This window comes from Alligator mississippiensis, chromosome 3 (assembly GCF_030867095.1).
Source record: "Alligator mississippiensis isolate rAllMis1 chromosome 3, rAllMis1, whole genome shotgun sequence".
NCBI classification, from domain to species: Eukaryota; Metazoa; Chordata; order Crocodylia; family Alligatoridae; genus Alligator; species Alligator mississippiensis.
Window position 1 is genome coordinate 85,777,501 of NC_081826.1, and position 25,722 is coordinate 85,803,222.

Consider the following 25,722-nt stretch of genomic DNA (forward strand, 5'->3'; position numbering starts at 1 on the left):
ACAGCTCTCCACTCCGTAACTATAAATAATGGCAATTCCCTTCTTTTTTTTATAAATTTGGAATCAACATGAACTGCTTTGTAGCAGTTTGACTGAAAGCAACATTAAGTCTGTCTTGAATATACTATTTAATGGCCCTATAAGTTCGTTAAAATGCTTCCGCTTTTCACCCTTTTCTGAAGTAACGGGTAGATGACATGAAAAAACTCCACCATGCCAAAATGAAATTAAGAGCAAAGTGGGTTAAATGACATAGAGCACTGACACAGGTTCATTTAGTTACCATCACTAGATATGGCCACAAATATATTGCACATTACTCTACTGTGAGTTATCATGGCTGTGACCCGTCTCGGGAGATCCCATGCCACCACTGTATTAACGACTGCATCTGCTTCAGAATAACCTTATTAGCTTGCCACAGCTGAGCCAGTAACCTCCTAGGATTTTTGTCCAGATCCCCAGAGAGGCATGATTCTATTCTCCTTGATTCCAGTTTGATGCCCAAAATTTAATAACTTTTCTTGGACCCTCTGTTTTTTTTTCCTTTATCATCTGCTGTAGGGACTCTGAAATCCCTGGTAACCTCCCTAAATGCCATCAATAACTCCTGAAATGCCATGATGCTTGGTGGTTCCACAGACAAAAACCTATCCTATGTAAATTATGAAGGAAGATTTTTTTTTTCTTCTTAATCCAAATTTTTGCCTACGCATCCACTACAGGGATGTGCTAAATTCCTTAAAAAACTAGCACGAAACTACATAACCCATATGCGTACCTTTATCTATGTAAATGTTGCCCTTGAGTCTATAAAACCTACAGTAGCAAGTGAAATCAATTTTAGCGTTCCAGCAACATATGAACAGCTGCTTGCGTGTATGCGTGTGTGTATGTGTGCATGCATGCAAGTGCATGGGTCTACTTTGTGACTGAGCCTTTAGTATGCTATTCCTTATAATCTGCATCACTTGATAGAGAGAAGCAAACGATACTAAACACAGCAAGGTGTCTGTATAATCATTAACTCACTCGCCCTCTGGATAGGACAAATGATATACAAGCCTACACTCGCCAGGAATCTTCTTTGGGACTGTGTCCTGGGGGAATGTTCTCCTATGAGTTAATGGCATATTCCTAAATGGGCAGGCTGCTTTCCTTCTGTGTGCTGGTTCTTTCCCAACTCTCTTTTCACAACCTCTGGGATCACAAACTGAATATACTACATTTGTAGCATTTGCCTTTTTCAAGGCCCACGTAAGGAATAGCAAGCCATTAATAACACTTTTGAACAGAAATCTGCTGTAATGTGATCAATGACAGGCAAACATTTAACCATGATAATATTCAGATTACCCTTGCCAGAACGGAATAAATACCTTTGAATTCCCCACTGAATCATCTCTGGCTGTCTCTCTTTTTTCTGTTATTTGGCCTAATCCTGCAATTTTTTTTCACAATATGTGGCATATGCATATTTTGATTGCACAACTGCCTTGCCACTTCCACATGTTTTGTGGTGCATGCTCATAACTTGGGCGTGGTTTAGGTTGATTTTAAAGGGAAGCCCATATGTTGTTTACTGTAGACTGGACAGGAAGGGCACTGGACAGGAAATCTCCAGTCTACTCTTAGTTCAGTTCTGGCATTAGATCTGCCATGTAGCCTTGAGGAAGCTACTGACCTAACCTCTGTGTATCAGCTTTCCTATCTGTGAAAGGATGATGATGATACTTACCTTTTTTGTAGGCAGTTTGTGATCTGCAGATGGAAGTCCTGTACAAAAGCTCAGCATTGTTGTTTAAACCTGAATTTCTTGAATTATTTTGATCAAGCCATCAGAGAATGTGATTTAAGTGTTCTTGGTTTTGTCCTGCCACCCTGAAAACTTGTGTGCATCTTTTCTGTTCCCAGACACACTTGCTAAAATAGCAGAAAGTTGTCTAGAGAATACTGTTGCCACCATACAACAATCATTTTCAGTTATACTCTATTTTTGGAAGCCCCTTCTCTCTCAATCTCCTAATCAGCAGGTATTAGAGGAAATACTTTTCACCAACTTTCTATGCCAGATATTTTGTTTTGCCACAGCTGTCAGGTGTACACTCCAGTAAGGGTGGGAGAACCCCTAAATCATCCTGACCTTCATAAACTGTTTTTAGGCTAAGTCATTACACATTGTGTTTTGTTCTGGGGAATCAGTATTTTGGCAATAAAGCAGGAAAAAATACAATGAATAAAATACATTTATAATTTTTTTCCTGTTTATGATAATAAAATATCTCTCTTCCCCCCTCCCCCCGAACCTTTCTAGCTTTCATTTTTGATCATTATCTGTCTCCCCACCCACCCACCCCCATCTATGTCTTGTTTCTGTTGTTAAATTTTCTTGTCTTTCTCTAACAGTTCTTTCACACACGCACACAAGCACATCTTCTAGTGTATTTTTTGCTTTTTCCTTATTGTTTCTCTTTTTTATTGTTTCTATACTTTTTATTTTCAAGTGCAACTCTATTTCCTCACCTTTCTGTCTTTACATGTTTTTCCCAGCAGTTGGGGTTGTTTGGTTTGTTTGGCTTTTTGTTTTTTGGGGGGTTTTTTTGGGGGGGGGTATTTTTATTTTTTCTCACTCCGTCACTCCCTTTCTCCCTCCAATGAATATCTCTTTTTAATTTGCCTCCCTCACCTGTTTTGATTACCTTTTCATTAGCTGATGACTCTACTTTGTTCTTGAAATATTTAAATATTTAATAATAGGATGACAGCTTTTCACAAAATATTTGTATCAATGGACCAAAAGAGAACCCCAAACCTTAGTGTCTCCAAACAGGCCTGTTATGTGCTAACATTATACTATACCCAGGAAACAGAAGGGCTGAAGAACAGCAAAGCTTGCAGTCAAAATTAGATCCCATTGAGATCTCTCTAATTCCTAGAAGGCTGAGAAGAAATATGCATATGTATAATTCTGTAAGTGGCTTTGCTGTCACTGGTGATAGAGCCCCTGTCTCCCTTTGTAAATGCCTTCTGTCTGCTTCCTTATTGATCTGTCCTACCTTAGGTGCACACGTGGGAGATAGCTTGGGTGTCATTATTATCTGCTTTATTTCTATTAGTTCCTTGAACTCACTTCCTAATGTACAGAATATGGACACCGCTAAAAAGACCTTCTCCACATCAGCTGGCTGACATGCTATCTTAGCTTCCACCTGAGCTGAGAGGCCTTCTTAATACTTTACTTGCCTTCTGACTCTAAACTCTATTATGCTATGAAGTCTCCTTCCTTAAATGGCTTCACATTCTTTCCTCGTTCACTTGACACAAATAGAATGTTGCAACCTTCCTTTTGCTCTGTGTTCTGGCATCTATCCCCACTTCCACCCCATCAAAGAGTAGTTTCTCTTGAGCTTTTTCTTACCTTCTCTGGACTGATCCATAAAACAGATCCCATTGAGGAAAGAGAAAGGCCTTGAATTCTGTCTTAGACAAATAGACAATCCAGCTAATCCATTCAGTCCTTTTTTTCTTCTATCAAATGCAGGAAGAGTTGCCTGGAAGTCTTGGCTTATATGGCAAAACCTGCATAAATAGCTGTCAGTTAAAACTGAGCAGCTGAAAGGCAAATTTCTTTTTTCTAGAATGATTTCCACATCCCTGCTTCCAGCATTAAGGAAGTCCTGGACGTATCTACATGAGCCGTCCACTGTGCAGTTGTTTCTGCGCAGTCATTTAGTACTTGCATAACCTTACTGTGCAGTAGCGTCCTGGCATGGTTGCCTTTTGATGCTTACTGCACAGTAGCTCGTTACTACTGCTCAGTAACATCACATCACTGTTAGTGCCTGGCAGCGCTACTGCGCGGTAGTAATGAGCAGTAATGAGTAACTACGCAGTGTCTTGTGTAGACATGGCTGCTGCTCTGGGAGACAAGTACTCCAGCTTTTCCTTTCACCCTTCCAACCTCATCATCGATCTCCCATTTCTATGCTTTCTCCTTTTTGAATCAGACTTCCTGTAGACTTTACAGGGAACCTGACTAAAGAAAATAAGGCCACTCACTGTATTACATCCCTCCCTTTGCACTCCTTTTGCACTCCGTGTTTTTTCTACAGGGAAAATCCTGTGTACATGTTGTGTGTCAACTGACCTAGCTGTAAAAACCCTTAGTAATTAATTAATGGAGGAAATACAAAGTAGTTTCTTACCACACTTGGAGATTAGTAGTTTCATCTAGTAGGGTATTTCTGTTCTTTGAGATGGTGAATGAGAAAAGAAACATGAATGGGGAAAAGAAACAGTTCAAGTAAAATTAATTTCAGGTTGCTTCTTATAATGCCTGCTCTACAGTGAGATGAATATCTTGACCTACTCTGGCCTGTGCTGTCATTATTTAAAAAGACCTGGCTGCAGTATGCAAGCCCAGTGTTATTAGGTATTTGTTTTCCATTTGCATGTTAAAGCTCCCTTCATCCCCCACATTTTGATAAGCTGTTTTCAAATAACAACACTTGTCCTATTTCAGTAATTTGAAGGTGGATGTCCCCTCATACATACACCACATAATATGTCAAGTGAAACAGTCACCTCCATTAGTGCCAGTGGGGGGGAAAGCACAGAGGAAAAATGTAACAACAATTCTACTAAGACCTTTGAAGTGTTAAACGATCAATCTGTCTGCTTGAGTCTGATTCCGAATCCCTTTTTAAAATGCATCAAATGCTTGAGTCTGAAGTTCTGTCCTGACAGCATCTGTGAATCTCTGTGGAGACATCTGCTCCGCAGTTTCCCAGACACTGTCTGTGTTCACATGAGAAGGGTTTGATCCAAAGGCCTAGCTGGAGTGAGAGTTGAACTAGACAGACAGTTTTAGCAGGGTCCTGTGGAGTCTGAGTAGTGAAGGCCCTGCGGAGCTGGAGTCTATGTATTGTAGCAAGGACTTCAAGTTTTTATTCGGTTTTAGAACCACATTGTTCACCACCAAGACCAACTGCATACAATGTTGCGGGAGGAAAAGCAGAGACACTGTAACTTTTTGAATGCTTTTAATGATAGAGTTACATTTCCATGCCAGCAGTACTGATTAAAAATAAAGTCAAGTTGTTTAACATATTATTGGAGAGCTAGTAACATTAGGATTTCCTCAAAGAAAGCCTCATGAATTACTGGGAAGGATTAAGAGAATCGCATTCCTTCCACAGTGACTACATGCTTGCTACAGTGTATATGCCATTATCTTACAATTAATCTGTGAAGTAAATCAGAATAGCTTTTTCATCCTGTTCAAAGCTTACATACCCCATAGATTTCAGTGCTCGGCAGCTAGCAACTGCTTTTTATTATGCTGTATGTACGTAGCTTCTTGAAAAGAGAGACTGTAAAAAGTTCATGTTATGACTTAGCACCGTATAGATTTTACAATAGCTTTCTTGGACAGTCTGCAGTGTCAGTAGCTTTTCCATCACAATGGTCCCAGAGACCATTTTAGGAGAGTAGTACTCTGTAGCTTTGGGTTTTAGCAACAGCTTCAGTAATTGTACTGTTTTCACAAATGCCAGCAGCACATTAAAAATAGGCTGGGGCCATCTTTAAGGGTTATGAAATAGTCTGAATTCACTCCTCGTGAAATTAAATTTGGAGTAGTTCAGACCTATGGGTGGAACTGTAAGCAGCCTTCAGAGATGGCAGCTTTCTTTATAGAGCATCCTTCCATTTATTGTATCACATAGCGAGATAATAATTTGCTGAGCTGTCATTAGTGCTATCAATTTAAAAAAAAATTACTAAGCCTTTCTTTGCCTTAGGAATCATGGTTCACAGGCATGACAAACTGATGGCATAAAATTGGTAGTAATAAACAAGATGCAACTTTTTTATGGATCATGTATTTGGAGGTAAATTTGTTGGCTGATGTGTTAACCTCTTTATCCTTTCGTTTCAGGATATATTAGGATCTGAAATCTCCTGGTGTATTCTGTCTTTGTCACAGGCTTGCTCTGTGGACTGAAGTAGAATCAGGGAAATTGTTCTGCTTTATATCTTCTCTTGTACTCATAGCAGTATTTTCCAGGAAACACAGTTGTTCTCTGTGTGCCCTGTGTTCTACGCCGCACATTTATTGAGCACTGTTCTTTAATCTGTTATCACTTGAAAGTGACGGGGGAAGTTTTTGAAAATGACTACAAAAGCAAAATATAAAAATAATAAAAATAAATTATGTTAGGAGGAGGTCTGCAAAAAGGGCGGAGGGATTAGGGATTTTATTTTTAGTAGTGTCTTCTCCTCTCTTGCTTTTTTTAAACCATATTTAGTATGTACTGCTATTGGCATTTCCAGGTTCTGTGACCAGCACTCCAAACTTTCTCCGTCATACTATGTCTGTACTGTTTTGTTGTGCACACTAGCCAACCAGTGGACCATGGGCTTTTTCAAGCTGTAGGCATAGGATCTGCTCCAGCCATGTCTTAGACTGATGAAAGAAGTGTATCCAAGTATCCTTGGTAAGAACACCAAGCATACTCTGTTGAGTTAACAGTAGGCAGTAGCTTACAAAGGAGAAGTCTTTATCAGCCCCAAAAGTTGACTTATAGCAATTCAAGAAACAGCGTTAAAAGAAACAAGGCAGTTGTTAACGTTTCTGTTTTGTGAATTCAGAAAATACTAATCTTAAGTAATGCAATTTCTCCCCTTATTAACATGCAGTACTCCACTTCTGTTTGCCACTGCTGCAAACAGGCATTTCTACACACCCAGTCTCCTCCCCCAAACTGCTACAAACCACAAACAAAACAGAAGCAAGAGCAAAGTTTTTTGAAGTCCTGATTTCCTATGAGACACTATTGTTCACAGATTCTAGCAGAAGTTTCTGAGCATCCTGGAATCAGTCAGATTTCAGTTTCAGGGAATATATCACCTTCTCCCAAAGGTGCACAGTTGTGAAACTTGACATCCTTAAGTCTTTTACCGTAGAGAAAACTTTGTGCTTCTATATAATGCCTATTTTTCTGGCTAACTCTGATAACAGATTTTTTTTTTCCTTTTTTAAATCTACTTATTCCATTTGGGAGATCAATATAATCCATAGAACTCAGTGAACATAAAACAGATGGCGGATCTGAATAACTTGTGACCAAAAACTTTTGAACTTTAGCCCAGTTCCACACCATAGGAATATCTGTCCCCAGTGTATCTTGTAACTCTACTCATTCAGCATAGCTAAGAAGGGCACAAATAAGTCCTGTGCAAATAATTATGTTGGATCAGTTTATGCCTAACATTTCTTTATACCCGCCTAATTGAATTGAGTGTCTAATCCCAGGATTCATTATCTATTTCCCTATCTAAGTCTTTTTTCCCATTTACGTTTAGCACCCAGCTGTCCCCTCCTCCAAATGGTCAACTGTTGTCCCGTAAAAGTCTTCCGATCAGCCTCCCAAACCTGTATCATTGTGCAGCAATTTTCCCAGTAAGGGGGCATTTGGATCTCGGTATGTCCCTGCTGCTGGATGAAAGTAGTTAAGAGGAAAACTGCATGAAAGTGTGAAAGATGGAACATGTTGTTCTCCTAGCCCTTCTTGACAGATATGCTGGGTAGAGCTTAGTGTGATATTCAGTCAGGACATGGCATTGCTGTTTTTTGTAGTAATCAGAATAAAGCAATAAAAAGATCAGTTAAAATGCTTGCTGGAAGTTATTGATAGAAAAATTCTTTCTGCACGAAAGATTATAAATAGAGCTTTATCTGAAGATGGATTTGTTTTAATTTGGCATTGATGTATTTGATACCTGGTAGGATCAAAGAAAACGGAATCAAAGAGAGAAATACAAGCACTACTGCTTCTCTGAATATTGGCTTCTTTTATAGATATAAAATCTCAGGACTAGAGTGCTCAAATTTATTTGTACTGATGTTTGTTTAAAGATCAATATTAAATAAATTGGTCTGGAAGCTATAGTCATAAAGCAGCTGTCGGACTAATGTAATCCCACAATGCTATTTTGTCTACTGCATGAAACCTGGTTAGCTGTGTACTTCTAATAACATGTGGAAATCTAGTGAAAAAGAAAATAGCTGAACTGGATTCTGTGTACTTGGATTAATTTGTAGGGCAACTATACCTATCTTTTAAAAAAATATGCTTGCAGATCTGACTGGAAATTGTCATTGCAATAGTTGTGAAAATGATTTTATACACTCCAAATTACAGATATTAAAATGCAGTGATGGAAGCATTAAATCTGCCTGTTCTTGCTTTGAATTTGTCACAATACTTCAATGTGTGCATGTGCTCGTGTGTGTGTGGAGAGGGAGAAGTGTATGCGTATGAATAAAAAGCATGTAATTCTATAATGCATGGTAGTGTTTACATAATTTTCACACAGTGGTTCCTATAAAAAAATCAACATTTATCAAGCTACTTTGCTTTGCTATTTAAGATACTGCAGCAATTTTATATCTTACATATATTGAATTACTGCAGTGCAGTATCTTGGGCCCTGGTCCTGTTGGCTGCTTTGTACCAGTAAACCAGAGCCCCTCCGACTTCAGTGGGTGTTTGCCTTCAAGGAACAGCTTATAGGATAAATAGTCTTGGATGTCACAGGGAGGTAAACCGATAGTAAATGCTGAATTTTTCAGGGCAGCCATTCTATGATTCTGCAGGTGGTTTCCAAAGATTTTGTGTGTGTTTTTTCACAAAGAACACAAAAATACAATTTGTGACTGTCATGTATCATCAGAGTCACATGAAGGACAAGGGCAAATTTTTTGCAAATCTGAAAGGCTTTCAGAAATCCTCTGAGCCAAAAATGGGGGTTGCTTGAGTGTGTCAGATGTGTTTATTTAAAGGTTTTGGTGGGGTGGACCTGAAACTTTTTCATTAGCAGTTTTGGATGAAGCAGAGAGTCTCCTAGTAGTCTTTGAAAGGGGGTTTTTCTCTGGGCTCCCAGCCTTGGACTGTGTTGAGAAGACACTAGTGCCCATCCCCTACCCTGTGCTTTGGGGAACCTGTAACACAACCCTGTCAAACCTCACTAACTAGCTCCCTGGCATGGACAAGCTGCACTGGAGGTCACTAACTTCTGAGCTCAGGGAAGAGAAGATCAACCGACTATAAAGGACCAATGTTTTAGCAATACCCTTTTAAAGTTGCTGCACTCTAAAGCCAAGCTACATTCTCATCTGGTGAGGCAGGATGTAAGCAAGCCCTGTAATTCCCTGGAGATACACATTGGGGTCACATATATACAAAGGTGACAAGGAATCTAATTTGTAATCATAGAAAATTAGGATTGGAAGGGATGTCAGGAGGTCATCTAGTCCAACCTCCTGCTCAAAGCAGGACTATCCCCAACTAAATCATTCCAGCCAGGAATTTGTCAAGCCAGGCCTTAAGAACCTCCAAGGATGGAGATTCCACCGCCTGTCTAGATAACCTGTTCCTGTGCTTCGCCACCCTCCTAGTGAGAAAGTTTTTTCTAATATCCAACCTAAACCTCCTTTGATGCAACTTGAGACCATTGCTCCTTGTTCTGTCATCTGCCACCACTGAGAATAGTCGAGCTCCATCCTCTTTGTAACCCCCCCTCGGATAGTTAAAGGCTGCTATCAAATCCCCTGTCAGTCTTCTTCTCTGCAGACTAAATAAACCCAGTTCCTTCAGTCTCTCCTCATAAGTCATGTGCCCTAGCCCCTGAACCATTTTCGTTGCTCTCCACTGGACTCTCTCCAGCTTGTCCACATGCTTTCTATAGTGTTGGGGGGGAGGCAAATCTGGACACAATTCATATGAACATGGGGGAGAGGGATCCTTATTTCAATTCCAATATAGACTTTTTTTTAATCCTTCCACTTTAAATCCTTCCACTTTAAATTTAGTGACAATTTCATGAGTGTATCTTTGGCTGACAGTGTAAGTAATAATAGTGACTCGTGGATGTTCTCTGACATGTATTCAATAGGGAACTGCCTGTGTCCTGAAGTTTCAACACTGTTATCTCAACCATGTAGTGACTATATGGATGTGTCATCTCACTGTTTCAGTGTTAAGGAGCAGATGACTCTCTGTGTCATGATCATGATGATCACCCTCCCCCATTATAAACTTGGATTACATTTGCACATTAAACATATAGATAGTGGTGCTGTCTTTTGTGGCTAGGTGGAGTGAATGTCTGTAGGTGAAACTCTTGCCCACCTCCACATTGCCTAAAGATATATCCAAGTTCAGAGGAAAGTTCAGAGTCTGAGCAGCTATATGAATGCTGGGATAGCTCAAGGGATAGGTAGTTGAACTGCTGGTCAAGAGAAATGTTTTCTATTTCCCACTTTCCCAGTGCAGCTTTCCTCTGTGATCTTGGGTGAATCATGTCACCCCTGTGAACCTCTCTGTTGGGCAAAACCACATTAAAATGGGGACAGTATTACTGATGCGTATGTGCAAAGCACTTTGAAATCTGTGTAGGAATAACACTGTGTAGATCAGCAGAGTAACAGCCAGAGCTTGTGCCCTGGGCAGCAGCAGCGACAAGGTTTGGGCTGGCTGCTGTAGTTGGACCAGCAGCAGCTGCCACTCTTGAACCCCCTCTTCAGTGGGTGCCTGGGGCTGGTACCCCTGTAGCCCATCAGTTGTTATGCTACTGCCATAGATGGCCCAAGAACTTATTAATATAAACACAAGTCTTAACTGAGGGACCTGGTCAATTTTGTAACGTTGCAAGGAAAAACAGTATAGAATTGCACAGGTGTAGCCATGTCATTGTGTCAGAGCATGTTGATAGCTGAAAATAAACTTGTCAAAACCAACCCCAAATACAGATAAATAAACCTACAACCTTATCCACATGCACAGATCTTTGGCTCTGCTACGATAGAATCCTGGAGGAGTTGTGTTAACTGTGTGCTTTGTGGGTGACCACACTTATTTTGTACCTACAGGCACACGCGGGGTCAAAAATAGGAATGAACTGAAGCTTTCTATTTCATGTTTGGGATAGGGCTCCGTGTTTGCATGAGACCTGGTGCTTTGGTACCTGTTTTTTTTTTTCAATAGGGATTCTAGATCTCTAATCCACAACTTAATCATTAAGGGCTTTAAAATAATGTTTTGCCCTTTTCATGAAACCTTAACTTTTACATTCTAAAATGTTGTGCTTTGAATACAGATTAATGTTTTGGACCTTTAGTTTCCTGGAGCCACAAACATGAAAATGAAGGCACTTGTTTACCCATCTAGTTCAATGCTGCCACTTTAGCATGTTTTAAATGCCTTAAAATGAATATAGATAGCCTCTGAATTTGTAGATGTCTGAATGCATACTGTATGTATATTTTCAATTTTCTTAACAAAGACATAAAACTTAAAGCAGAAATGTGGCTGATTGTGCTGAATTATTACTCCAAGATAGATTCATCAAATCTCCCAGCTGTATAAGACAGGGCTTACTAATGAAGTTCCCTATCAAAAAGAAAAGCCTAATTTTGATTTGGCTTAGGTAATGAACTTCTTTTTCCTGGTGTGATTATCTGCATGGGGTGGCTAAAAGAGTAGCAAGAGAGAGTGCGCTCACAGAAGCATTATGCAAAATGTCTTTTGTCTCTTTTTGCTGGGATATATTAAATTTTCAATGTAGTCTATGTAATATAAAATTATGATAATGACTTTTGGCCCACTGTGAAGGCAGCTTGCTGGTCCTGAGCATGTGTGTCTGGCTTGAGCACTAGGATACACTGTGGGAGTTGCCTTTTCTATTAACAAACCTCTAGATACCTAATGATGAATTTTCTTTCACCAAATGTTCTCCTTTTGTCTAAAATACAAGCATTTTCTAAATTGCTTTTGAGAAAAACAAGAGAGGCAGAGAGGTCTATGGCACTGACAAGGGATATTGAAACAAAGCAAGGAATTCAGTTAGCATCATTCTTGTAATTATAAGCCAACCAAAAGGTTGTTTCATGTAATAGTGAAAATATTTACTACTTTATTGATATAAATGATGGCATTACATTAGTGAAAGAACAAACTGAACAATTTGCTCATAAAATGTCAATGTAAGTTCAGTAGCATGAAACTTGACAGTTGGATTTATTGCAGGTAATTGTAGGAACTTTCACTACCCCTAGTTTCTTTGCCTACTGTGAAATCTTTTTCTCCCCTAACCCTTTTGTTTTGTGAGTCTTCACCCAAAACAGGGTAGACAGTGTAGAAGGTTGTTTTAACAAGGAGTAAACTCAAACCTGAATTTATTTCTAATAGAAAAAAGCTTAATTTTATAAAGCCATTTCTGATGCGCTATATTTTGTATGTTTTGTACATTTCTTTGTCCTCATCATTCAAGAAAAATTTCTGCAAAACCCCAAATCTTTGTTGATTGCAAGATTGATCTCTCCCACTGTTTATTTCCTATTTGAAATTATAATCCTCTCTTTGTGATGTCACTACCAGTTGTTATGGAAATTATGATGATGTCATGATCAGAGGACTGGTATTTCAAGTGAAGAGTCAGATGCAGGAGAAAAGGGATTGTTAATTAAATGTGATATTTTCAAGACCTTTATCCTTTCAGTAAAATAATGAAATGAAAGACACCTGGAAAATTTGGGCCTAATACTGTCCCAATATTTGTATAAATAATGTAGTTGATTCCAGTAGGACTACTTGCCTGAGTAAGAATTGCCCATATCCTTTAGGCATCAAGTGTTTCTGCAGAGATTTTTTTTCAAACTTTTACATGAGGCATCAGCTGCTCATTAGGTTCCATAGCTACCTATAGCATGTGCCGGGGGAAGGGCAGCACTACATATATTTGCATACCTTCGATAACAATGTGAATATTGTTAGCAAGTGTGAATGTTTTTATAGTTTATTTTAATATCAGTGAAACAGAATTAGTTACCATCTACCTAGGCGTGGGTGATTTAGAATCATTGACTGTGAAAATGGGAGGCAAAAAAATAGCAGTAGAATAAAAAACCCGAAAGCCTAGTTTTTAGACTGTTTTGCTACTAGGCAGAGCCAACATAACCTTTAGTGGATTAGGAGAAAATCTCTCTAGAAACAGAATCAAACCTTCAACTCTTCTTCTGAACAAGAACATACTTTAGTTTCTGCATATTAAAAAAAAGCTCTGTGACTGTCTGAGAACACATTAGCAGCACAAAAGGTTAAAAGTGTGCACATCAATTAATTAAATTACTGTACAGTATGGCTAGTAGCAATATAAGCCTGTAGTTCTTTGACCCTTTTCTGTCCTCACCACTTATCAAAATAACCCTAAGGCTTGTAGAAATGTTTGACTCTTGTGGCTGCATTTTCAGATTTCCGTGTGAGATGAAAATATCATGGTCTTGTCCTCCATCCAGTATTGTTTTACCTTTTAATCTCACACAGAACCTCCTAATGCAGTGGATTTCAATTATTTTCATTTTTGGACCCCTAAAAAATTTCAAGTGGAGGTATGGACTCCTTTGGAAATTTCAAATGGAGGTGTGGAATTGTAAGTGTGGGTATTCACGTACCTTTGATCATAGTCAGCTTTTGTGGACCCCTTAGACATAATCTGCAGACCATAGGTTGAAAACCACTGTCCAAGTGTTTGATCTTTTGGTATAAATGCCGGTTCCTTTACTATAGTGATCTACAGTCCTTTTCATAAAAGCATTTCCTTACCATGTCATTTACAAATAAATAATAAAATATTCTGAGACATATGGCTTTATACTTAAGATGTCATGCCCTCCTAAGCTGCCGGTGCATAGCAATGGCTAAAGATCGATTAGAGTGCTTGGAGGTTCTAAGAAATTAGTCTGCTGAAGGTTTGATGGGTACAAGTCTAGGGTGTGTAATGAGGTTATGTCTGTACTGTGCTTTCCTTCTCATGGTTTTGAGACTAAATACTGCTCTCTGTTTATGCGGCCAAAAAATATTGTTCTTTTTGGTCAATTCCAAGTGTTTCATATGCTTTTTTTTCCCAAATACCTCACTTAGGTAAATGCTGGATATATCAAGCTACACAAGACTATATTTGGATGGTAGAAAGACAACACTTGGCAAAAACTTGTTGTATTTTTATTATTCATTCTCCATCTGTGTTTTATCACCTGAACCAGACAGCTGCAGATGGGTAGAAAGTTCTCTGCATGTGGACTTTAGGAGAGTAAGACTGGACATTTTTTGAGCAAATAGCTGTGCTGCTATTATAGGTGGACCTTGAAAATGGCTAACTGGTCTTTCAGAACAGGGGTGTCAAAGATACTGCCTGCTGGCCAGATTGGGCCTGCAATATCATCCAGCCCCCAGGGCTGCCCATGAGTCCCATCAGGCAGCATGCAGGGTACTGTACAGTGGAGCAGCCACCACATGCAGTGTAGCCCTGAAGCAGTCGCATGCAGCTCCAGGGCTGTCAGGGCCATGTCTCACAGCTCTGTGGTGGGGGCTTATGAGTGGTGTGGCATAGCCCCATCACGGTCAGTGTAGGGCTGATCTGTGGGTCAAGTCCGGCCCACAGACCAGCCCCACATGACTCTTCTGGCCCATGGGACCAGTTGAGTTGGACACTCCTGTTTTAGAAGAGGTTTATTTCCTGGTGCACCATAACATAAAAATTGTTTTTAAACTGAACATTTTTTAATAAAATGGACACCATTTCATGGAGGAAATCTACTTTTTCTTTCTTTGATCAGTTTAATGATGAAATTCATATGGTACATCTAGATCCTGCTTGTTGCTTGATCACAGGTGGTTGCACAGCAAATGTATCCTTCTCACACACTTATTCACATTTAGCTGACAAGATATATATAATACACTACCACTTTGAAAAACAAAGCTTACAAGCATTTTAGGGGCTATTTATGTGAGGGGATTTCAGTTTACATTGTGGGGCTTGGGTATGGTAATGCACACACAATACATGTGCTCCCTAAACAGGTTTCTGGTTTTCTGCGCACATGTAGTTGGTTTGGTAGAAGAGTTGAGTCTGCAGCGTTCTTTACAGATTGCATGGCAGGAGTGCCACTGTATTTGTATTAATGTATCTCCTGTTCTTGTGAGTAAATGGCTGGCACTGTTTTTGTTGGTCTGCCAGCCAAACGATGAAATGGTAATTGAGTCTGTTTTAAAGTGGAATGTTTGAGACAGTGCTTTAATTGTACTCAAGCCAATTCCATACTCCAGTATTAAGTTATTTTGTACTATAAGCACTTTGTGCTGAATCCATTTGTATTGTAGTTAATAAGTTTGCTTCAGTTGTCTTACTAAAAGGAGCATTTGAAGACTTTCCCCTGCTCTCTCTTTTTTTAAAGAAATTTTGAAGGGGCTCTGTATTTTACAGATGCTTTTGCCATTGTTCTTGTTAAGATGGCCCTGTCCCTTTCTTGTCCCTCTATCCATGCATAGAAAACGTAGCATTTATTATGCCACCCAGTTTTTATGCATCTTCCAGATGATTTAACTGAACTGATGCTATGGAGGATATGCTGACTGGCACTTTTCCCATGCTTAATGTGTTAACAAAAGCCAATAGTGTCAGTTTTAACAGTTTTAGTTAAATTCCCATGATACTCTTAACAAACGTTGAAACCTCTGCCATGTCTTACCCTGACAGATTCCCTGCCGTCATTGCACACTTAAAATAAATGTCATCCCCAATCAAAAAGTTCACATTTTTTGACAGTATAATTTGTTACTTTGTTCCTGTGTTATCTCTTTCTTTGGCACAATAATCTGAGATGGATATGTTACTTTTCTTAAAGTGTTTTGTGCCATCTTACATAGTTAGAAGAGGAGGCCCAAAAGCAATACTAGGAAATAGTCATATATTTTGATTGTGCACAAAATAGTCTTCCTAATGGCCACCTTTTGAATATGAGTTCTACTTCATGTTCTTAATTGACAGTAACCATACACTTTTGAAAACATACATGGCTGCAGATACCTATGTGTGTAAAATATGGGGAATGCTTTCATATATTAATAATGAGTTGAATCACCATTGAATGGTTCTTTTCCAGCAAATGCTGTCCCCATGTGTAGTGTACACTTTTATCTTATGTAGGGGGCTTGATTTCATGTAGGTTTCACCACATTTCTCTTATTAAAATATGTCAACATGTAAAAGAAGAGGAATTCCCTAAAATAGCATTGTAGATGGGGTACTATTTTACTATAGTTCATGGCTTTTGATTGGTTGGAATGTTCTACCTGTGAGATCTCACTTTTAAACTGGGAGAAGCCTTTTGTGAGCAGCTGCATCTCTTTGATCTAACCTATTTGAGCCATTATGTAGAGATAGCAGACAGACTTTTTTTTTTTAATTACTGTATTATAGGTACAATTGGCACCTCTCTCTCTTTATCTCCCTCCCTCCCTCTCCGTGTTTCTCTCTCTCTCTCTCTCTCTCTCTCTGTCTCGCACAGAGAATAAGAGAGGTGGCTTTCACAGCAGCTGGTTAATTTCCATGGCTTCACACTACTGTTTAATGATCCGTTTCTCCTGTGCCACCTCTCTCATCTACTGAAAGATAGGTACAAATTGTACCTATAAAAATTATAATACAACTCTGGGTTATCTTTGTTTTTCAAATTGTGATAATCTGAATTGAGGCTTAATATTATTTTCTTTCATAGTTCTTTAGAAATACCCAGGGATAAGTTGCTGCCTCCTACGCAGCACATTTTGGTATAGAAATTTTACTTTTTGGACATTTGGCTGTCTTTAATATGCTTGATTGTTTTTGAAGGTGGAAGATAAAGTCCATAGAGATATCATCCAAACAACCGTATGGCCAGTGAACCAGCCTACAAGCCACAGCATAATGGTTGGATATGCTGGCAGGCTTGGGTATCAGAATGCATCTGTCTCTGGGCATCATCAAAGACCTTGTAGCAGTAGGCTCTGAGGGAGAGAGGGTGGCATATAAAAATGATAGATAAAAGGAAACTGAAGGAATAAAAGCAAGGGAAAATTGTCAGCCATACCAAGTGAACTATCTCGTTTCTGGGAGTGATACCTTCAGATCAGACTTGGAAAGAGATCTCCACTACTGGAACCCATTCTTGTATCCATTGTGTGGATAAACTTCAGTCCTGGGAATGTCAGCCCATTGTCTTTCAAGAGGGCTGTAAAACGTATCTAAAATATCTAGAAGTATGAACCTGTTAAACTGTCCATATAGAATATCTGGTTTCATTTTTTTTTCCTCCAGTCCCCTACTAGATGATGTCAAATCCAGGTTCAATAGTGTGACTGAGTTAATTTGTTGTTGTACAAAGCAAGGTAAATGTTGAGATCATGCTAACAGAATATCCGGAAACACAAAAAAACAACAACAACAAAAGGAAAAACAAAGGAAGAAAACAGAACAGTATTAATGCAGTTGAAGGAAGGTTGCATATTTGAAACCGCAGATTTTTAATACAATGGGAAACCTTCTCTTGAGTATTATGACAGAGTTTAAAGGAACCTCCCCTATGATTGATATTCAGTAGGTTTTCCTGTGTTTTCAACATTTCTTTTTTTTTTTTTTAAATGAACGCCATTCACGCTCCTGATTAGTAAGCATGGAGCAACCTTACTTTAAAGCTGTGCTGGGGAGCTAGGGAATTTGCGTAATTTAGAGAAATGTGTTGGATACAGGGGGTTTAGAAGTGAAGGTACGTTGTCTTCCCATTAGAAATTTACCAGAAAATCTTTATACTGAATAATAGAAACAAAATACTCTATAAAAAGACTTAAATGAATAGTAAGAAAATTCACTCAAGAACATTTTGGTGAATTACAAATTAAATTTTGATATTGTGGTCTCATTCACACCTCCCTACTGTTTTTGCAAACAAAGTTTTGCTAATAGAAGAGCAAATGGAAAGAAAGTTTCAGGCCAGTGATTAGAAGGGTTTAATGAAGAAATTAAACTTGTTTTAGTAATGTGGTGACCATCTGAAAATTTCTGTTGCTATTAAGGAGAAAAGATGAGAAGGAAGGTGAAAATGAGGGAGGATGTGGAAGAGGAGATGAAGGAGAAGACAGGGTCAGAAACAGGATCTTTCAACAATATGACACTCAGCCACAGGAGCCAACTTCATAGAAGTCTCATGCTACTCTTTCTTCAGTTCCTAGAGAAAATCTTGCAGGAGTTGTTGTGGTGTAAAGGTAACATATTATTCAGATCCGAGATGAGATTTTTCGCTTCCACTCCCACTCCGTGCTCTGCCCCTCCTGCCTTTGCCCCATGTGCTGCCCCTACTCCCCTGACCTGTCTCCTGCCATTGCCTCTGTCCACTCTAACTCCCAACCATCGCTTACACTCAGTTGATGCTCTGGCTCTGGCCCCTGCCTGGCACCCACTCAGCCAGGCATCAGTGGCTGTAGCAACAGCAGCTCCCCACCCTAGCTCTGGATCCACCACTGGGGCCAGAGCTGCTGCTGTTGCAACTACTGCTGCTTGGTTAGGTGGGGCCTGGAGCAGGGCTGGAACTGGGGCTGTGTTTGAGGGTAAGTGGTGCCAGAGGGGTCAGGTGGTGGTTGGGGGGAGCAAAGGCATAGGTCAAAGGGCAGGACCAGGCTGCTTGACTCTGCCACCACATGCCCATTTCCACTGCTTGCCCCCCTGCTGCTGTGTTCCCCAATTAAATGATGGAGTGGGAACCAATTTAAGATGACCCTCCAATAATTAGATCCTTTACATGGAAAATTATGACAAATTTATAAATATCCCATGTATGGAATCTGATTATTGGGAGGTCGCCTTAAATTCAAAGTTATCTTAGATTCAGGTAAATACAGTAATATAATAGCAGCCATGACTCATCCCATCTCAGGAAGATGCCCTGCTCTGCATCCTCCTGTATTGAGCCAGGAACATTCAGAAAGCCCTTCCTCCCCACCCCTTGCAATTCCTGGCTTTGTCTTTCTTTACTGCTATGTTGCAATGAAGAAAAGTGGTTCCCTCCACTTCTGCACTGTGGCCCATTACTACAGAAAGAAGGTACCACCAGACTGAAACATGAAAGATATGCTTTCAGTCAGTGCCAGAGTTAGGACTTGCTCTGGCATCGACATAGGCCCTAAAAATGCCTCCCTCGATGCTGCACAGTGTGTGCGCACGTGTACTTTTGACCAGTAAAGTCAGTAACATTGAACAATGCTTAATTAACACACTAGAGAGGCGGTAGTAATAATGAAACCCCTTGTGTAAATAGTTCATTGGCAAATGTTTTTTGCGTGGAACATTTGTTTAACAATTACAAATATTGAACAGATTCAAAGTCAAGTCATGAAAAATTAGTTTGCAGAAAAAAGCCAGAGACATTCATTGAATAAACTGCTTGTTATGAATGGTTTGATAGACTCTACTTAAAACTAAAGTTATACCTACCCAGTGATCATTTTGGGAGTGGCTTTAAAGAATGTTTAACGGATGAAGTTTATCATAAGGTCAGATTTCCATTAATACTCACTTTCATATTTCAGTGACTCATTCATAGGAAATACAGCCTCAGAGAGTTGAACATCTTCCTTCTCATTAGCCAATTGAAATTATGGGTAATTAACACCTTGCAGGAAAAGCTAGGGACCTTCAGGATTCGCTAGTGAGTGGCCTGAGTTTTACCGTTAAATAACGTACCCACCTTTTCTTCCCCCTTCAATTCCTTTTGGTGTTCTGTTGTTTCATTAGTGACACCAGGAGCATAAAAGAGACAGGGACACTAGCCTTGGTTGCCAGTGGCAGGAGGGAGGGCAGTAAAAAGCAGCCACTGTGCTACTACTCTGGCCATCCCACCACTGCCAGCTGCAGCTGCTGCTCCATTTACCACTGCTGCCTAGGGCTCTGCTCAGTTATGCCTCTGAGTGGCACCTCTACTGTATCAGTTTGTCCTTTCTCATTGGAACAGTATCATCATTGGATATATACATGATGGATTGGATAATATAAGCAAAGATTGAATGTTAGAAGTACAGGAATGGTCGTACAGATTGTTTATCAACAGTACATTTCAGGTCACATTTTACAATGTTTTAAGCTAAGGTAATTTTCTACATATGTGACACAAGCAAATTAACACAGATATCTAGGTGTGGTCCTGATTGCTGCATTAAATTTTGTGTTCAGGCTGAGATTATCATTGTGCTATCTGCAAGGGAAAAGTATCTTAATCCCCAAAGCAGATTTTTTTTTTCAAATACCTAAGTGCTGTTCCTGTTTTCGGTGAATACCCTGTCTTCTTGTTTTTCAAGCAGCAGGAAAGAAAAAAAATGTACTGTCATTTGCGCTGACTTTTGGCTGAGTAACTCAAATGCATTGTATTTTATGTAATCTTTTAAAACCTTTCACATTTTTAACAAGAATTTACAGCTGTTTATTCACTATCTGGAAATATGATATTAACAAAGCTGACATATATATTAAAAAGCATCCAAAGAATAAAAGGATATCTTTGTGACATAAATCAAAAATAACCTTGTGAGTGGTCTTTCAATGACTAAGTTATCTTTTGCTTTAGTAACTCAGCTGCTCTGCTAAGAAACAGGAAATGCAATTTCCCTACACCTTTCCTGAGGCTCTCCAATCAGCCAAGTCCTTTGGGGGGGTTCCCTACTGTATATTCCTTCATCAACATGGCATTTCTCAAGAGGCTCACACAGAATCTGTTAAAATTAGCTGTGTTCCACATTAGTGACAGGAGCTGCCTTGCTCTCTGAGGAGTACACCATGGTATGGTGCTGCTTCCTGTTTGAACAAAATCAAGTCTTTAATTGCAAAGAATTTTTTTCATTACCTGCTAATTGATAAATCATGCTTGCAGTGCTGTGAAACAAACTTCATTGTGTGCAGTCTCCCAGACCTGTGCTCCTCCTTTCGCAGATCCTAAATAATTAAATAAAATGCCAGGGCTAGAGTCTTCATTCTAGTAGGGCATCTTTGCACCATACTACCATTGTGAGCAGGGTTTAATACTGGTAAACACTGTCCCAGGGGGAAGTCTAGGTTGACCCTCTACTGGTGTAGATCCAGTGTAGGGCTCTTACACCATTCCTTTTCCATGCTGCTAACATAACAAAGAAAAGGAGTTTTTTGGAACTCCCCTACATCAGGCTGATTCTGAACTGTATTTTCATACCCTTGAGGTGGTTTGCAGCCCACATATAAGTTAGAGCAGACCTCAGGCTACTGTAAATTGGTGCAGGGTAACTAGAGGCTGAAGCAGGGTTGAAGGAAAGCAAAGGTGAGCTTTAAGCCACCTTCATGGACCTGCACGCGCGCGCACGCACACACACACACACACACACACGACTTGTGTTGTGCATACTGCAGCCACAGCTACAGATCTGGTTTTTGATCTAAAATCAACAACAAAAGAATAGCTGAGCATTAAAGTCACAGCCTTCTGGAGGCACATAAAACATGCACATATATATTTTTTAAAAATCTTTTTGTCATGTCTGTCCTTTTATTCCTGTTTCTACTACAAGTAGCAAGAGGCCACTGTCTTGGGAGGAACAGTAAAAATCCTGAGTATAGTGAAATAATTTAGCTGATAATTCCCCACTGCATAATTTTCTACGCTTCCTGCTAGCTGACCTTGTGGGCTCCTGTCAGGTTGCTAAGGGAAATCCAGCAGGACTCCTGCTCTGCTTCTCTACTTTTAAGAAAGTATTACAGGAAATGGAAGCATGTTTATGTCAGCGTAGTTATGTCCTTATTTGATCAAATGGCATTCTGAAACCAGCTTTCTTTTCCCTTGTTTTTAAATGCAGATGATAGATGTGTGATGAAAAACTGCTCTGAGCCAAGCAGTTGGAATCTTGTCTTTGGTATCCTTTGCCAAAAAAATAGGGAGTGATGCAGGGCAAGAGAAGAGGAAACTACGGTAAAACTGGGGTGACTGAGGAAAATGGTAGGAAGCTGTTTGAGATAGAGACTACATTTATCCTTGCATCTTATACGAAGGACATACATTACTCTCACCAAATAATAATCATGAGATCCGGGCATGTGTTAGGTCATCATTTTAGACCCATGCCATGTGGGTAAGAGCCAGAAGTTGTTAATCTGCAATAGCTGTTCACTGACCCGAATAAAATGAGCTGGTTTTCTCAGCCCAATTTTTAGTGGACAGGTGTCCACCACAAAAGCACAACCATACTTGTTGGCACCTTTGTTGACTGTCTCAGCAGAGTAGCCAAAGACTTAAATGGGCAAAGAGACAACAATACCTTCTGACCGCTACAGGTGGTCCCTCTAGGTCAAGATTGAGACTTCTTGAATGAGCAGGGTGGGCAGGAGGCTTGCATACTTGCTCCCTGTTTCTGTCCCTGTTGTGCAGATAAATTGGAAATTTCAGTCTCTGCAGCTATCAATCTGGTACACGGGGCAATCACCAAAAAATATACACAAAAATAAAAAGAATAAAAATAGGTGAAATAAAACAGACCCTCTTTCTAGCTTCCAAATCAGACTTGGTGTAGGGCCAGGGAAACCAGTCGCATCTAGGAGCCCAAATTGTTCCTATGATCTCCAATCACAATACAGGATTTTGAAGGTTGTTGGTAGTGTGGTTTGATGTGAGAGGTAACGCAGGCAAATATGGCCATTGTCTTCACCATGACTTTCCCAGCCTAAGGAAAGTTTCACTGCGTAACATGTACAGGAAATAATAAATAATTTGTGTCCAAGTTGTTCTTAAGTAATTAGGGGCATTAATTAGGCTGAAACGATGGCATTGTGTGCTGTGCAGCCCTCCTTACCTCTGACCTGGTGACTGTGGCATTGAGTCATTGGCAAGCTCATCCAGAATAGATTCTTACCTTATGTTTTTGTCTGCTCTAGAAAAAGAGGAGGTAAAATGGCAATTTATAAACTCTATGGGAGTTACATTTTGTAGTGTATTCCAATATGGGATAAGTCGGCTTCCTGTTTGCTGCTACTGTTTATAGGCTTACAGCTTTAGAACAGGAATTGCATCAGCTGGCTTGCTCTGTGTCTCAGCTGTCACAAAGAGAATGTAGTAAAATTCATGATTAAATGTCATTACTCTGTGGCACAGAAGTGAGAAAGCGACATTGTTTTGGATCAGTTCCTCTTAAAATTCAGCAATAGTAGCAAATTATGTCTGCTATGGATTAAATACAGCCATTTTTTGATCTACATTCTGTTGCATGCCCCAGAATTTCTGTCAATAAGTTTACGCTTTATAGGCATTGATTCCCCTAGGCCTTCAACAGGAGAGTAAAAAAAAAAAGGCCCTCAGTGATCGAACTTCAAGAACTATTGTTCTACAGACTTCCAGAGCTTCATGTTAGTGAAGGTGGCAAATTTTTTATCCAAGTGGCTTGGACAGTAAATTCGCAGAGTTTATTTTTGGAGCATTTGTTGTTTTTAATGATCATTTTCTCCCAAAAATCCCTCTAATTTGGCATATAAGTTACATGTCAGTCCATCCACAGCTCCTATCTCTGTACATATAAATAGACACATGCACAAAAAAAAAATTGTTTATATAAATAATCATTTTTCTCCTTTAAGATGCCCTTTTGTTCCACAAAACCTGGACTCAGAAGGACAAAGAAATCAAATATATTTTTTTGGATATTTGTTTCTAAGAAAAATCTTTCATTCCTTTCTCCTTTTGTTTGCTAGCACTTGTGTTCTTTGTTATGTCATAAATAAAGGAAAATATTGTAGCTGCCAGGAAGTATTACGAAAAGCACTTTCATTCTTGTCAGTTTTCATTACTTTTAGCAGGTTGTGTGAGGACATTCAGCTTGGTGAATAGGAATGTGCATAGTATGTGCATATGGTTTATATTTGTACCCAATTATAAGAGTGCTGATATTAGCAAAGGACTTTTATTTTCCTTGGAGTCTGGTATCATACTACACATGACGACAGCAGGATTGCTGCATCTGTACAGATGTTATGTCTGCCTGGTCCTGAGTTCAGCATATGAGAGGCCTGTATTTTAAAAAATAGCATGTAATGTTTGGTCCTCAACTAGAGAAACCATAGGTCTGATTTTCAGTAGTTCTATGCACTTACAGCCCACAATAACAGCACCTCGAAGTTCAAACTCTCTCAGGTTGAATACCCAAAAATTGCACACTGCAAATTAGCAATAACTTCTGGATATCTTGCTAAGTTCATACTGTCCAATATTGTAGTGATGGAGTTTACCAAAATATTTAAATGGAGAACAAAGTCTTACATAAGTTTCTAATCCATAGCCATCCTGTCCAAAACATTAATATATTTTTTTAATACAAAGCATTATGTGTATATTATCCATTGACAGGCAGATGACTGGTTCAGATGGACACAGACAGTGTAATTTATGCATCCATTTGCCACGAGCATGTTTCCAGATCATGGCATTGTCTCCTCTTCTTGCTAGATAAGTTGAAACATTGACAGGCAGTGTGTTCACTTTTTTCTTTTATTACAGTAATTTATAAGATATTTTAGCTAACAGGAGAACAGCCCAAGGGGGCATTCTCATGTTAATTACCAAATGTGGGCTTGTCAAAATCAAATAGCTTCAGGAATAATGTAAGTAGTACTGCATCATTATATTGTTTGGCCCTTGACCCAATATTAGCCTTTTTTTTTAAATCTTGTTTTTGACTGAGCTTTTAAATTAAAAAAAAATACAAAAATCTGTCCCAGCATAGACCTGAAAAGGACTCTGAGGCACAGTGTAAGAATTTAAGATTTTTAGGATTGTTTAATTTCAGCTGAAAACCAGAAATGTTAAGGATTAAAGTAGTTACCTTTCACATTTCTTGTGAAGATGAAAGCATTTGCAACAATTGAAAAATTCTATTTAATTTGATTGTCACTTCTGGTGCATGGTCTCATTTTATTGTGGTGGTCACCAACAGCCAAAGCCAGGTAATTTTCCTACTCATACTTAATCATACTGGGCAAGACCTATTCCACAAGTAGACCTTCCTGTTGATTTACTCAGCATAAAGTACTACACAATGGGCACATCTACATGAGACTTTTACTGCAGTTGCCTTATTAGCTCCACAGTAAGTGTCTCACCATCTACACAGACAGGGCTATTAGGACAGAGTAAACTAATTAACTCTGCTGTAGGTTAGTACTTGTAAACACAAGTGCTATCCTACAATGGATAGGGAGACTGCAGCTGTTATGAGTTCTCCATAAAGCTTCTTTTCTACCTTGGAGAACTCATAACAGCTGCAGAGTCTCCGTATGCCTGACAAAGGGTGTTTGTGCCCAAAAGCTTGCAAAGAACTTTTTTTCAACTATTTTAGTTGGTCTCATAAAAGATATCACATCTACCCAAAGAACCTTGCCTGCCTATGTCCTTAGACCAACACAGCTACAACCAGCAAGCATCCATCCTACAGTGGAGTATTTTTACTCCATAGCAGTGCATTTGTAGACACTGAAAGGGCTGGCTGGGGCACGAGGGTGCTTCAGTGCAGGGGCTGCCTGCTGGCTAGCCCTGCACTGTAGCATCCTCGTGCCCGAGCCAGCCCCTCCACAGCACATTGAATCAGGTTGGATTAGTCCCGGACTGGCAGGCTGACCTCCTGGGGGCTGTGCCAGTTGGGGCTGCTCTGCCCCAGCTAAATGTGCTGCAGTCCCACTTGTGGGGTTGGTCTGTGGGCTGGATCCCACTCATATGCCAGCTTGGCCTTGTGAGACAGTCCAACCATGCATGCCAAATCAGTCACCAGGTGACTCTGTGCTGACACCAGC

General features: G+C 39.6%; 1 protein-coding gene across 5 annotated transcripts in view; it reads left to right on the forward strand.

Moving 5' to 3' along the window:
- ZNF521 (zinc finger protein 521) overlaps positions 1–25,722 on the forward strand; it is a 288,309-nt gene that overhangs the window by 186,265 nt on the left and 76,322 nt on the right. For 3 of the 5 annotated variants that reach the window (XM_019487326.2, XM_019487307.2, XM_059724158.1), the window contains one exon: positions 17,955–18,143. The exons of the other annotated variants lie outside the window; for them this stretch is intronic. In XM_019487326.2, the coding sequence (XP_019342871.1) occupies positions 17,955–18,143 (189 nt within the window). The remainder of the gene's footprint in view (positions 1–17,954; positions 18,144–25,722) is intronic. 5 annotated transcript variants of the gene reach the window in all.